This window comes from Athalia rosae, chromosome 8 (genome assembly GCF_917208135.1).
Source record: "Athalia rosae chromosome 8, iyAthRosa1.1, whole genome shotgun sequence".
Taxonomy (NCBI): domain Eukaryota; kingdom Metazoa; phylum Arthropoda; class Insecta; order Hymenoptera; family Athaliidae; genus Athalia; species Athalia rosae.
Genome location: NC_064033.1, coordinates 8691455 through 8706697, shown reverse-complemented (window position 1 = coordinate 8706697; position 15243 = coordinate 8691455). Strand labels below are relative to the sequence as shown.

The following is a 15243-nucleotide window of genomic DNA, read 5'->3' as shown; positions in this document are numbered from 1 at the left end:
TTTCGAATGCAGCATTTGTTCAATTTGAAATTCAGGAGGCAAACGAGCACTGAAATTACAAAGATATATCGTGAATTTCCACCTTTTCTGAACATTTGTTTTCGGGATACAGTGAACAGAAAAAATTCAATGAAATGATTATAACTTTCGAATGCAGCATTTGTTCAATTTGAAATTCAGGAGGCAAACGAGCACTGAAATTACAAAGATATATCGTGAATTTCAACCTTTTCTGTTCATTTGTTGTCGGGAAACAGTGTACGGGAAGACTCCAATGAAATGTTTATAACTTTGGAATGCGACGTTCAAATTATTTGAAATTCAAAAGGCAAACGAGCACCGATAATACGAAGATACCTCGTGAATTTCAACCTTTTCTGTTCATTTGTTGTCGGGAAACAGTGTACGGGAAGAATCCAATGAAATGTTTATAACTTTCGAATGCAGCATTTGTTCAATTTGAAATTCAGGAGGCAAACGAGCACCGATATTACAAAGATATATCGTGAATTTCAACCTTTTCTGTTTATTTGTTGTCGGGAAACAGTGAACAGAAAAAATTCAATGAAATGATTATAACTTTCGAATGCAGCATTTGTTCAATTTGAAATTCAGGAGGCAAACGAGCACTGAAATTACAAAGATATATCGTGAATTTCCACCTTTTCTGAACATTTGTTTTCGGGATACAGTGAACAGAAAAAATTCAATGAAATGATTATAACTTTCGAATGCAGCAATTGTTCAATTTGAAATTCAAAAGGCAAACGATCACCGATGATACGAAGATACCTCGTGAATTTCAACCTCTTCTGTTCATTTGTTGTCGGGAAACAGTGTACGGGAAGAATCCAATGAAATGTTTATAACTTTCGAATGCAGCATTTGTTCAATTTGAAATTCAGGAGGCAAACGAGCACCGATATTACAAAGATATATCGTGAATTTCAACCTTTTCTGTTCATTTGTTTTCGGGATACAGTGTACGGGAAAAATTCAATGGAATGTTCATAACTTTTGAATGCATTATTCTTATATTTCGAAATTTAGAGGGCAAATCGTATGCACTAATGCTCTATCGTATGCCTCTCAATTTATGAGGTCCGGACAGTATGCATTGGTGCTTAGTACATCGGAAAACCAATCGCATGGAATCAACTGGACTGCATTCTGAAATTCTACAAAGTGGTAGTTTTCTGTCACCAGCATTGTTAAATGTTAGAAAAACTGCAATATGATATCATCGAATGAGAGCGAAATACGATCGATTATTGATGTGAAAACTCTAGGTATTCAAATATTGAATATTGGCAATCGTCTCAGCGCTAACAGCTGTCATCGTTGACAGGCTCCATAATCAGCATGAAATCAGCAAGTCTAGCCACCTCACCTCGCCTAATCTCACCTCACGGCATGATATTATGATATAAGACCTCACTTCTCGGTAATACATTTTGTACAACTTGATTATGCCGTGTGACTTTTTAATTCAACTCACTTGTTGAGCCCGGTGATCGGAGAACTGGCACTTCTGTCTTCGATGCACCTACTTCTATCATCTTTGCCACTGCGACATCGTATGCTTCATCATTTGTAACATTCGGCCAGCATTCTCACGTGCTTTGTACTTCGGGAAATCATCTTCACTGCATCATCAAATTCTACAAAGTTGTAGTATGCTGTCACCTCCATCTGTCAGTGTTACGATAGCTGAATTATACTATTGTCGAATAACAGTGCGATACGATTAATTATCGATTTGAAAACTTCAGGGGTGAAAAACAACAAACATTCAGAATCTTATTAGCGCTATTAGCTGTCATCGTTGACAGGCTTTATGTTCGGCATGAAATCAGCAAGTCTAGCCACCTCACCTAGCCTCATCTAACCTCCTGGCGTGACACTATGAATCGACACCTCACTTCTCGGTAATACATTTTGTACGTCTCGATTATCCTGTGTGATTTTTCAATTCAACTCACTTGTCGAGCCCGGTGACCGGTAAACTGACACTTCTGTCCACGATGCAACTTTTTCTATCATCTTCGCCACCGCTCTATTGTATTTTTTGTCATTTGTAACATTCGGCCAGTATGCTTACGTGCTTCGTACATTGGGAAACCAATTACGTGGATTGGGCCGCACTCCAGCCTCTCATTCTACAATGTGGAAGATAGCTGTCACCTCCATCTGTCGATGTCATCGTAGCTGAATATGATATTGTTCGATATGATGAATTATTGATTTTAAAACTTTAGAAATCAGGAATATCAAAAATTAAGAGTGTTTGCTGCGTCAACGGCTGTCATCGTCAACAGGCATCATGTATAGAATGATATGACTCAGGCAAGCCACCTGACCTAACCTAATGACATATCATAGGCCATGACGATGGAACGCGAGTCCGCGGAAACAAAATCAAAAAATACTATGGACATAATGGAACTCGAATATACTCACTGATTCTTCGGAAAAATTTCAGCATACCGATGCACTACTCCGAATGGGATTCTCCACAATCTATTCAATCACCCCGTTCAATGCATTTTCCCATTTATTTATGTGTGCTCTCCAAGTGCCAAGTGAAAACTGAACCGGACGAAAAGTCGAAAGAACGCAGTTGCGAACGATTCGAGAATCGATTATACTGCATAACGACTGCCAGCCAGCAACAAGGCACCGATTACGTAGCGACGCATACAATACAAATCCGTACCCAAGCAACCCCCCGAACGTCCAGATCTGATATAAAGTATATCCAGAGTAATATCTTGACAGATCTGAAAGACGTTTATAAGATGTATAGGTAATATCCAGATGTCCGCTTTCCAAATATCTTCCAGATGTTTCATTTCATATCTCGTACACGTCCGTAGATATTTATTAAATATGAATTCGATGTGGAATGCGGTCAAGAAGTACCTGGTGACTCGACTATAGGTGTTCTTAGTGACACGGTCAGACTTTGGATGACGAATGTATAACTTTTAAATGCAGCATTCGTATGATTCCAAATTTGGAGGGCAAACGAGCACTGGTAACACGGAGATATATCGTGAATTTGAACCTTTTCTGTTCATTTGTTGTCGGGAAACAGTGTACGGGAAGAATTCAATGAAATGATTATAACTTTCGAATGCAGCATTTGTTCAATTTGAAATTCGGGAGGCAAACGAGCACCGATATTACAAAGATATATCGTGAATTTCAACCTTTTCTGTTCATTTGTTTTCGGGATACAGTGAACCGAAAAAATTAATGAAATGATTATAACTTTCGAATGCAGCATTTGTTCAATTTGAAATTCAGGAGGCAAACGAGCACTGAAATTACAAAGATATATCGTGAATTTCAACCTTTTCTGTTCATTTGTTGTCGGGAAACAGTGTACGGGAAGACTCCAATGAAATGTTTATAACTTTGGAATGCGACGTTCAAATTATTTGAAATTCAAAAGGCAAACGAGCACCGATAATACGAAGATACCTCGTGAATTTCAACCTTTTCTGTTCATTTGTTGTCGGGAAACAGTGTACGGGAAGAATCCAATGAAATGTTTATAACTTTCGAATGCAGCATTTGTTCAATTTGAAATTCAGGAGGCAAACGAGCACCGATATTACAAAGATATATCGTGAATTTCAACCTTTTCTGTTCATTTGTTTTCGGGATACAGTGTACGGGAAAAATTCAATGAAATGTTCATAACTTTTGAATGCATTATTCTTATATTTCGAAATTTAGAGGGCAAATCGTATGCACTAATGCTCTATCGTATGCCTCTCAATTTATGAGGTCCGGACAGTATGCATTGGTGCTTAGTACAACGGAAAACCAATCGCATGGAATCAACTGGACTGCATTCTGAAATTCTACAAAGTGGTAGTTTTCTGTCACCAGCATTGTTAAATGTTAGAAAAACTGCAATATGATATCATCGAATGAGAGCGAAATACGATCGATTATTGATGTGAAAACTCTAGGTATTCAAATATTGAATATTGGCAATCGTCTCAGCGCTAACAGCTGTCATCGTTGACAGGCTCCATAATCAGCATGAAATCAGCAAGTCTAGCCACCTCACCTCGCCTAATCTCACCTCACGGCATGATATTATGATATAAGACCTCACTTCTCGGTAATACATTTTGTACAACTTGATTATGCCGTGTGACTTTTTAATTCAACTCACTTGTTGAGCCCGGTGATCGGAGAACTGGCACTTCTGTCTTCGATGCACCTACTTCTATCATCTTTGCCACTGCGACATCGTATGCTTCATCATTTGTAACATTCGGCCAGCATTCTCACGTGCTTTGTACTTCGGGAAATCATCTTCACTGAATCATCACATTCTACAAAGTTGTAGTATGCTGTCACCTCCATCTGTCAGTGTTACGATAGCTGAATTATACTATTGTCGAATAACAGTGCGATCCAATTAATTATCGATTTGAAAACTTCAGGGGTGAAAAACAACAAACATTCAGAATCTTATTAGCGCTATTAGCTGTCATCGTTGACAGGCTTTATGTTCGGCATGAAATCAGCAAGTCTAGCCACCTCACCTAGCCTCATCTAACCTCCTGGCGTGACACTATGAATCGACACCTCACTTCTCGGTAATACATTTTGTACGTCTTGATTATCCTGTGTGATTTTTCAATTCAACTCACTTGTCGAGCCCGGTGACCGGTAAACTGACACTTCTGTCCACGATGCAACTTTTTCTATCATCTTCGCCACCGCTCTATTGTATTTTTTGTCATTTGTAACATTCGGCCAGTATGCTTACGTGCTTCGTACATTGGAAAACCAATTACGTGGATTCGGCCGCACTCCAGCCTCTCATTCTACAATGTGGAAGATAGCTGTCACCTCCATCTGTCGATGTCATCGTAGCTGAATATGATATTGTTCGATATGATGAATTATTGATTTTAAAACTTTAGAAATCAGGAATATCAAAAATTAAGAGTGTTTGCTGCGTCAACGGCTGTCATCGTCAACAGGCATCATGTATAGAATGATATGACTCAGGCAAGCCACCTGACCTAACCTAATGACATATCATAGGCCATGACGATGGAACGTGAGTCCACGGAAACAAAATCAAAAAATACTATGGACATAATGGAACTCGAATATACTCACTGATTCTTCGGAAAAATTTCAGCATACCGATGCACTACTCCGAATGGGATTCTCCACAATCTATTCAATCACCCCGTTCAATGCATTTTCCCATTTATTTATGTGTGCTCTCCAAGTGCCAAGTGAAAACTGAACCGGACGAAAAGTCGAAAGAACGCAGTTGCGAACGATTCGAGAATCGATTATACTGCATAACGACTGCCAGCCAGCAACAAGGCACCGATTACGTAGCGACGCATACAATACAAATCCGTACCCAAGCAACCCCCCGAACGTCCAGATCTGATATAAAGTATATCCAGAGTAATATCTTGACAGATCTGAAAGACGTTTATAAGATGTATAGGTAATATCCAGATGTCCGCTTTCCAAATATCTTCCAGATGTTTCATTTCATATCTCGTACACGTCCGTAGATATTTATTAAATATGAATTCGATGTGGAATGCGGTCAAGAAGTACCTGGTGACTCGACTATAGGTGTTCTTAGTGACACGGTCAGACTTTGGATGACGAATGTATAACTTTTAAATGCAGCATTCGTATGATTCCAAATTTGGAGGGCAAACGAGCACTGGTAACACGGAGATATATCGTGAATTTGAACCTTTTCTGTTCATTTGTTGTCGGGAAACAGTGTACGGGAAGAATTCAATGAAATGATTATAACTTTCGAATGCAGCATTTGTTCAATTTGAAATTCGGGAGGCAAACGAGCACCGATATTACAAAGATATATCGTGAATTTCAACCTTTTCTGTTCATTTGTTTTCGGGATACAGTGAACCGAAAAAATTAATGAAATGATTATAACTTTCGAATGCAGCATTTGTTCAATTTGAAATTCAGGAGGCAAACGAGCACCGATATTACAAAGATATATCGTGAATTTCAACCTTTTCTGTTCATTTGTTTTCGGGATACAGTGTACGGGAAAAATTCAATGAAATGTTCATAACTTTTGAATGCATTATTCTTATATTTCGAAATTTAGAGGGCAAATCGTATGCACTAATGCTCTATCGTATGCCTCTCAATTTATGAGGTCCGGACAGTATGCATTGGTGCTTAGTACAACGGAAAACCAATCGCATGGAATCAACTGGACTGCATTCTGAAATTCTACAAAGTGGTAGTTTTCTGTCACCAGCATTGTTAAATGTTAGAAAAACTGCAATATGATATCATCGAATGAGAGCGAAATACGATCGATTATTGATGTGAAAACTCTAGGTATTCAAATATTGAATATTGGCAATCGTCTCAGCGCTAACAGCTGTCATCGTTGACAGGCTCCATAATCAGCATGAAATCAGCAAGTCTAGCCACCTCACCTCGCCTAATCTCACCTCACGGCATGATATTATGATATAAGACCTCACTTCTCGGTAATACATTTTGTACAACTTGATTATGCCGTGTGACTTTTTAATTCAACTCACTTGTTGAGCCCGGTGATCGGAGAACTGGCACTTCTGTCTTCGATGCACCTACTTCTATCATCTTTGCCACTGCGACATCGTATGCTTCATCATTTGTAACATTCGGCCAGCATTCTCACGTGCTTTGTACTTCGGGAAATCATCTTCACTGCATCATCACATTCTACAAAGTTGTAGTATGCTGTCACCTCCATCTGTCAGTGTTACGATAGCTGAATTATACTATTGTCGAATAACAGTGCGATCCAATTAATTATCGATTTGAAAACTTCAGGGGTGAAAAACAACAAACATTCAGAATCTTATTAGCGCTATTAGCTGTCATCGTTGACAGGCTTTATGTTCGGCATGAAATCAGCAAGTCTAGCCACCTCACCTAGCCTCATCTAACCTCCTGGCGTGACACTATGAATCGACACCTCACTTCTCGGTAATACATTTTGTACGTCTTGATTATCCTGTGTGATTTTTCAATTCAACTCACTTGTCGAGCCCGGTGACCGGTAAACTGACACTTCTGTCCACGATGCAACTTTTTCTATCATCTTCGCCACCGCTCTATTGTATTTTTTGTCATTTGTAACATTCGGCCAGTATGCTTACGTGCTTCGTACATTGGAAAACCAATTACGTGGATTCGGCCGCACTCCAGCCTCTCATTCTACAATGTGGAAGATAGCTGTCACCTCCATCTGTCGATGTCATCGTAGCTGAATATGATATTGTTCGATATGATGAATTATTGATTTTAAAACTTTAGAAATCAGGAATATCAAAAATTAAGAGTGTTTGCTGCGTCAACGGCTGTCATCGTCAACAGGCATCATGTATAGAATGATATGACTCAGGCAAGCCACCTGACCTAACCTAATGACATATCATAGGCCATGACGATGGAACGTGAGTCCACGGAAACAAAATCAAAAAATACTATGGACATAATGGAACTCGAATATACTCACTGATTCTTCGGAAAAATTTCAGCATACCGATGCACTACTCCGAATGGGATTCTCCACAATCTATTCAATCACCCCGTTCAATGCATTTTCCCATTTATTTATGTGTGCTCTCCAAGTGCCAAGTGAAAACTGAACCGGACGAAAAGTCGAAAGAACGCAGTTGCGAACGATTCGAGAATCGATTATACTGCATAACGACTGCCAGCCAGCAACAAGGCACCGATTACGTAGCGACGCATACAATACAAATCCGTACCCAAGCAACCCCCCGAACGTCCAGATCTGATATAAAGTATATCCAGAGTAATATCTTGACAGATCTGAAAGACGTTTATAAGATGTATAGGTAATATCCAGATGTCCGCTTTCCAAATATCTTCCAGATGTTTCATTTCATATCTCGTACACGTCCGTAGATATTTATTAAATATGAATTCGATGTGGAATGCGGTCAAGAAGTACCTGGTGACTCGACTATAGGTGTTCTTAGTGACACGGTCAGACTTTGGATGACGAATGTATAACTTTTAAATGCAGCATTCGTATGATTCCAAATTTGGAGGGCAAACGAGCACTGGTAACACGGAGATATATCGTGAATTTGAACCTTTTCTGTTCATTTGTTGTCGGGAAACAGTGTACGGGAAGAATTCAATGAAATGATTATAACTTTCGAATGCAGCATTTGTTCAATTTGAAATTCGGGAGGCAAACGAGCACCGATATTACAAAGATATATCGTGAATTTCAACCTTTTCTGTTCATTTGTTTTCGGGATACAGTGAACCGAAAAAATTAATGAAATGATTATAACTTTCGAATGCAGCATTTGTTCAATTTGAAATTCAGGAGGCAAACGAGCACTGAAATTACAAAGATATATCGTGAATTTCAACCTTTTCTGTTCATTTGTTGTCGGGAAACAGTGTACGGGAAGACTCCAATGAAATGTTTATAACTTTGGAATGCGACGTTCAAATTATTTGAAATTCAAAAGGCAAACGAGCACCGATAATACGAAGATACCTCGTGAATTTCAACCTTTTCTGTTCATTTGTTGTCGGGAAACAGTGTACGGGAAGAATCCAATGAAATGTTTATAACTTTCGAATGCAGCATTTGTTCAATTTGAAATTCAGGAGGCAAACGAGCACCGATATTACAAAGATATATCGTGAATTTCAACCTTTTCTGTTCATTTGTTTTCGGGATACAGTGTACGGGAAAAATTCAATGAAATGTTCATAACTTTTGAATGCATTATTCTTATATTTCGAAATTTAGAGGGCAAATCGTATGCACTAATGCTCTATCGTATGCCTCTCAATTTATGAGGTCCGGACAGTATGCATTGGTGCTTAGTACAACGGAAAACCAATCGCATGGAATCAACTGGACTGCATTCTGAAATTCTACAAAGTGGTAGTTTTCTGTCACCAGCATTGTTAAATGTTAGAAAAACTGCAATATGATATCATCGAATGAGAGCGAAATACGATCGATTATTGATGTGAAAACTCTAGGTATTCAAATATTGAATATTGGCAATCGTCTCAGCGCTAACAGCTGTCATCGTTGACAGGCTCCATAATCAGCATGAAATCAGCAAGTCTAGCCACCTCACCTCGCCTAATCTCACCTCACGGCATGATATTATGATATAAGACCTCACTTCTCGGTAATACATTTTGTACGACTTGATTATGCCGTGTGACTTTTTAATTCAACTCACTTGTTGAGCCCGGTGATCGGAGAACTGGCACTTCTGTCTTCGATGCACCTACTTCTATCATCTTTGCCACTGCGACATCGTATGCTTCATCATTTGTAACATTCGGCCAGCATTCTCACGTGCTTTGTACTTCGGGAAATCATCTTCACTGCATCATCACATTCTACAAAGTTGTAGTATGCTGTCACCTCCATCTGTCAGTGTTACGATAGCTGAATTATACTATTGTCGAATAACAGTGCGATCCAATTAATTATCGATTTGAAAACTTCAGGGGTGAAAAACAACAAACATTCAGAATCTTATTAGCGCTATTAGCTGTCATCGTTGACAGGCTTTATGTTCGGCATGAAATCAGCAAGTCTAGCCACCTCACCTAGCCTCATCTAACCTCCTGGCGTGACACTATGAATCGACACCTCACTTCTCGGTAATACATTTTGTACGTCTTGATTATCCTGTGTGATTTTTCAATTCAACTCACTTGTCGAGCCCGGTGACCGGTAAACTGACACTTCTGTCCACGATGCAACTTTTTCTATCATCTTCGCCACCGCTCTATTGTATTTTTTGTCATTTGTAACATTCGGCCAGTATGCTTACGTGCTTCGTACATTGGAAAACCAATTACGTGGATTCGGCCGCACTCCAGCCTCTCATTCTACAATGTGGAAGATAGCTGTCACCTCCATCTGTCGATGTCATCGTAGCTGAATATGATATTGTTCGATATGATGAATTATTGATTTTAAAACTTTAGAAATCAGGAATATCAAAAATTAAGAGTGTTTGCTGCGTCAACGGCTGTCATCGTCAACAGGCATCATGTATAGAATGATATGACTCAGGCAAGCCACCTGACCTAACCTAATGACATATCATAGGCCATGACGATGGAACGTGAGTCCACGGAAACAAAATCAAAAAATACTATGGACATAATGGAACTCGAATATACTCACTGATTTTTCGGAAAAATTTCAGCATACCGAAGCACTACTCCGAACGGGATTCTGCACAATCTATTCAATCACCCCGTTCAATGCATATTCCCAGTTATTTATGTGTGCTCTCCGAGTGCCAAGTGAAAACTGAACCGGACGAAAAGTCGAAAGAACGCAGTTGCGATTCGTCATTCGTGAATCGATTATACTGCATAACGACTGCCAGCCAGCAACAAGGCACCGATTACGTAGCGACGCATACAATGCAAATCCGTACCCAAGCAACCCCCCGAACGTCCAGATCAGATATAAGGGATATCCAGAGTAATATCTTGACAGATCTGAAAGACGTTTATAAGATGTACAGGTAATATCCAGATGTCCGCTTTCCAAATATCTTCCAGATGTTTCATTTCATATCTCGTACACGTCCGTAGATATTTATTGAATATGAATTCGATGTGGAATGCGGTCAAGAAGTACCTGTAGCGGGATTCTGTACACGCTTTCGTTAGCTAACGATATCGTTAACTATCGACAGTTTTCGCTTGCCTACCGATAGGTGCGATTCTGAACACAACCCGTAACGAGACTTATCGTTGCAAGTTTATGTTAACGATATTCGTTAAAATCTAATCAAAACTGGCAACGTTGCGCAATTTTGCCAACACGATACTAGTTATTTGATTGGTAAAAACGGCTGAAAATTATGTTTCGAAAATCCACATGCCTATCTACATTATCGCGGTTATATGTCGTATGCAAAGGTATAATATATTGAAACAAGTGCCGGTTAGCAAAGAAATTATTGAAAGATAAAGACGAATTGTTTAAGTTGAGGAACAATGAGCGCATTATCACGTAAGTATGATATCGATCAACAAACACAGCATATATTCGAATAACAAACGAATTATCAAGTTAATAACCTTTGCATATCTACAAAGAAACAAAATAAAATTATTTAGGTGTAAAAAAAGTAAGGAGCGGTCGTGTGTCGGAGACACAAATCAAGGCGATGATAGATTTCATGGAAGGTAACAAAAGCCTGGCCACTGGGAAATTCCCTGGGATGAACGGGAGAGATACGTTGCGCCAGAAATGGGACGAGCTGGGTAGCTACTTAAATACGATGAAGGGTGCCCAAAAAAATAGCGCGCAGTGGCAAGTGGTATGTATCATTTGTATACCTATATATAAAAGATTGTAACATGTCATCGAAAGTCATTTCTTCATTTCTTGGTCACAAACCTTACAAATAGCTGCATTCAATTATCTGTATTCAGAAAGCATTTTATAAAGTTTAATGCAACTCTTCATATTTATAAATACTATTGTATGTTAATTATTGTAATCTAATAATTTATGAACAATCAAAACTAATAACACAAAATATTATATGCTTTTTCAGACATGGAGGGATTTGAAAAGCAAAACCTCTATGAAAATACGAAATATTCGTAATGCTAGAGCTATGACGGGCAACAAAGAAGTAAACGAAGAAGAAATATCCTCACTCGACGAGCGAATCATCGGCTTGATTGGAAGTTCCTACGTTGAGGGTAGCAGCGAATGTCCAGATAGCATACCAGAAGAACAAGTAAGTATTTGGATGAAATGATTATAATTATTTCTCGGTTGAGTAGACATCACCAGGAATAAACCACCACATGTCATGATATTAACTAAACTTTCACTACTATTGATGTGCTGCTTGTGTTTGAATGGTCCATGAGTTTCCGCAAGGGACTCAATTATCGATGGTTGTTACAAAACATCATAACAACTGTTATTCAAAAAAGAGTCAGAGTCACATTCAATTACCAATTCGATGATAAAATCACAAATCAAAATTATGAGTTATGTACATACATTTGACTCTGGAAAACCATAAAATATAAATATGATTTTCATAACAACTTCACGCGAATAATTTTCCATAGGAATTGATTGATCGTCTGGTTGCTGCAGATGACACAGTGTTGGCCGAGCCACCAGTTGTTTACTCGGTATTTTCGCAAAATAGCGAAGAGACCAACGTTGTTTGTGAAGCAACAGCCGACGTGGCGTCAACTTCCAACCAAATTCCTGGCCGTTCTGCTGAAAAGAGAGCTGCAGCCGTACCAGCTTCAACGCGTGCAAAGCGACTTTGTGCGTATATTAATAATTTATCTAGTTCCAAAAATATAACTTGGGATATAGTTCAATAATATCAATAACTTGACTTCAATAGGTAATCGAGAGAAGCTCAGCACGCAACTGCAAAACTCTAAACAAGAGTTTTTGGAAATATCCAAAACACATGCAAATGCGATGACGGTATGATTCTTTTATCTGACGTGTGTCGGAAAGTAAATCTAATGAAGTGTATGCATATTCTAATACCACATGTTACTGACTACAGACTATGGCCGAAGCGATGAAAGTTCTGGCTGAATCGTCATTAATTGCTGCCAAAGCAGCTGAACAACAAGCAGCTGCTGCAGTGCAGCAAGCACAGACTGAAAAACTGAGGACAGAAGTCTTCCAAAAACTGACCAATGTTTTAGAACAATTTTTACCGCAATATTGCGATATGTAATATAGTACGTATGGTTTTTTTTTTTGTAATAGTCATTAGTTTTACCATAAAATGTGATAAAAATTTATTTTTGACGATACTTGATACTGTGATAATATAAAGTAGATATAATAAAATCAATTGGTTTTAATATAGAAAGGTATAGTTTATTACTAAACATTGTCAATATCAAACACGCAGTTTGAGTATGATTGCTTCACAAGCTAGTCATTTTTACAATTATTATGGTAAGTCTCATTTGCGAGAATATGTACAATTTCAAGAGTTTTAAAACTAGATTTCTGTATAGCAGCACAACTACGTTGTACCGCCACTTCGTTATAAAATAGATCATCTTACATCAAATGCCATATCTCTGTCTAATCAAGCGATCTTGAACGCGGCGTGCAGCAGCCAGTGGACGAAGATCATCATCGTCAGCATCGTGTACGATTGGATTATCGCCCTCTATTTCGTTTTCATCAATCATTTCCATTTGTATTCCGTTTTGAATACGCATATTGTGTAAAACTGCACAAGCATTTACTATTTTTCCTGCCATACCAGGTTCATACTGCAAAACTCTGTGCTTTGATAGGCATCTCCAGGTGGATTTTATAACTCCAAAGAGGCGTTCCACGCAATTCCTTGCACTACAAAAATCTTGGTTGTATAAAAATCTAGGTGTTCCCAGTCGTTCATTTGGTAAAGGAGTCATTAGCCATGGCTCAAGTGGATAACCCTGATCACCTATAACGAAAGGGAGATTATGGTGATATTTTTAGCATCTATTTACTATTTCATAACTTACTAACAATGATATTCATCAATTAAAATGAGGAATTTGTTGTAGAATCGTAGAGTGAAATATTGTTTTAATTATGCTACCGGCAATCAAAATTTCTTCAGAGCCTAAACCTCCCTGCAATTTATTACAGCGAGGGGCAAATACTACTCAATTTCGTTGCAGATCAGTTGAGCATTCAATCTATATTCGTTTAAATCTTTTTAGTATCTAAACCAACCAATAAGAAATGTCTCGCGTTCACCACGTTCGTACCACTGCTGCATTATTCGTCGTACTGGCGACGCACTCCAAATATACGAATCATTACGAGCTCCAGGATACCGGGCATTAACATTTAGAACCTTTAGGTTCGGATCACAGATCTAAAAAATAATTGAATAATACAATGAATGTAATAAAGCATGGTATAATTTGAGAATACTTGTACAACCATGATGTGTAATTACCATTTGCACATTTATCGAGTGATAACCATGGTGATTAACATAGCCCTCTTCATGTTCTCTTGGAGCAATGATCGCAATATGGGAACAATCGATTGCACCAATTGCACCTTCAAAAGGCTGATTCGCTGTTTGGAATTCTTGGCGTGCAATTCGCCTCTCCATCTCAGATATTGGGAACCTTACCCATGGTCTTAGAAGTAATTGGTTTATGGCATTTGTGACACTTCGTATAGAGCGACTGATTGACGACTGGCTCATAGATATTCCCCATTGTTCACCAACTGGTCGCTGATAACATCCCGTTGCATAAAATCTAACAGCCGCCAATACCTGTAACAATAACATAGTTATTATATTCTCAGTTTGTTACAACAATAACCACATGACTGAAATACAAGAATTACATACTTGTTTGTCAACAGAGAGTCCTGTGGGTCTATCTCGAGATAGTAAGGGATATAAACTATCTATTAAATCTGACATGATCTCTGGAGAAAGACGGAATAAATCCCGAAACGCATTATCCGGAAGTTCGAACGGATCATCTATCTCACGCAATTCTCTTCGCTCAAATCTTCTCTCGACATGACGCACACGAACCTCCAAATTTTGTACATTCCAAGCAAGGAATCCCTCCGCCATTCTATAATAGTAGAAGGATTACAAAATTCATATTCAGGGATTTTGAAATATATCATTTTGTAGAATATTACATCATGCTATACAACTAATTTTATCCACTGAAATTCAATAATAATACCCAGTACATAACCTACGCAAGTTTAATATTAGCAAATATAGATCAAAATAATTATTTTCATAATTGAGAAAGATACTGTACTTACTTCAAGAGATATTATATATGTATTTATAAAATACTATTTTAATCAAAATATCAGCAAATCTTTGATTTTTTAACGTACTCGAATGTACTCCGAAAAACTTGATTACACACTTGTAGGCCTACACACTTGAACGACAATTACACACTGACGCATTGGTCATGGGCTACCGAGCGTCGCTAACGCTACCGAGGGCTGCGAGACCCCTCGATAGGATAACGATACTTTTCGTTAAGTAACGATACTCTCTAGCGACAAACGTCGTTAACTTGCACGTACAGAATCGCTCGTAGCGACACTTGTCGTTAACTGCGCTTAACGATATCGTTAGCTAACGAAAGCGTGTACAGAAT

The 15243-nt window shown here is 38.5% G+C and overlaps 2 protein-coding genes across 2 annotated transcripts; one reads left to right on the top strand and one right to left on the bottom strand.

Moving 5' to 3' along the window:
- Positions 1–10710: 10710 nt before the first annotated feature.
- LOC125502118 lies at positions 10711–12837 on the top strand. Its single transcript, XM_048659846.1, has 6 exons — positions 10711–11095; positions 11203–11405; positions 11646–11834; positions 12178–12385; positions 12468–12553; positions 12639–12837. Exons 1-6 carry the CDS (start codon positions 11080–11082, stop codon positions 12813–12815), a joined length of 879 nt encoding a protein of 292 aa, XP_048515803.1. The 5' UTR covers positions 10711–11079; the 3' UTR covers positions 12816–12837.
- A 102-nt stretch (positions 12838–12939) lies between these two features.
- LOC125502117 (putative nuclease HARBI1) lies at positions 12940–15230 on the bottom strand. Its single transcript, XM_048659845.1, has 5 exons — positions 14894–15230; positions 14457–14691; positions 14049–14378; positions 13820–13964; positions 12940–13544 (listed from the first exon to the last, which is right to left on the bottom strand). The coding sequence occupies exons 2-5, from the start codon at positions 14688–14690 to the stop codon at positions 13156–13158; spliced, it is 1098 nt and encodes a 365-aa protein (XP_048515802.1). The 5' UTR covers position 14691; positions 14894–15230; the 3' UTR covers positions 12940–13155.
- Between the last annotated feature and the right edge of the window lie 13 nt (positions 15231–15243).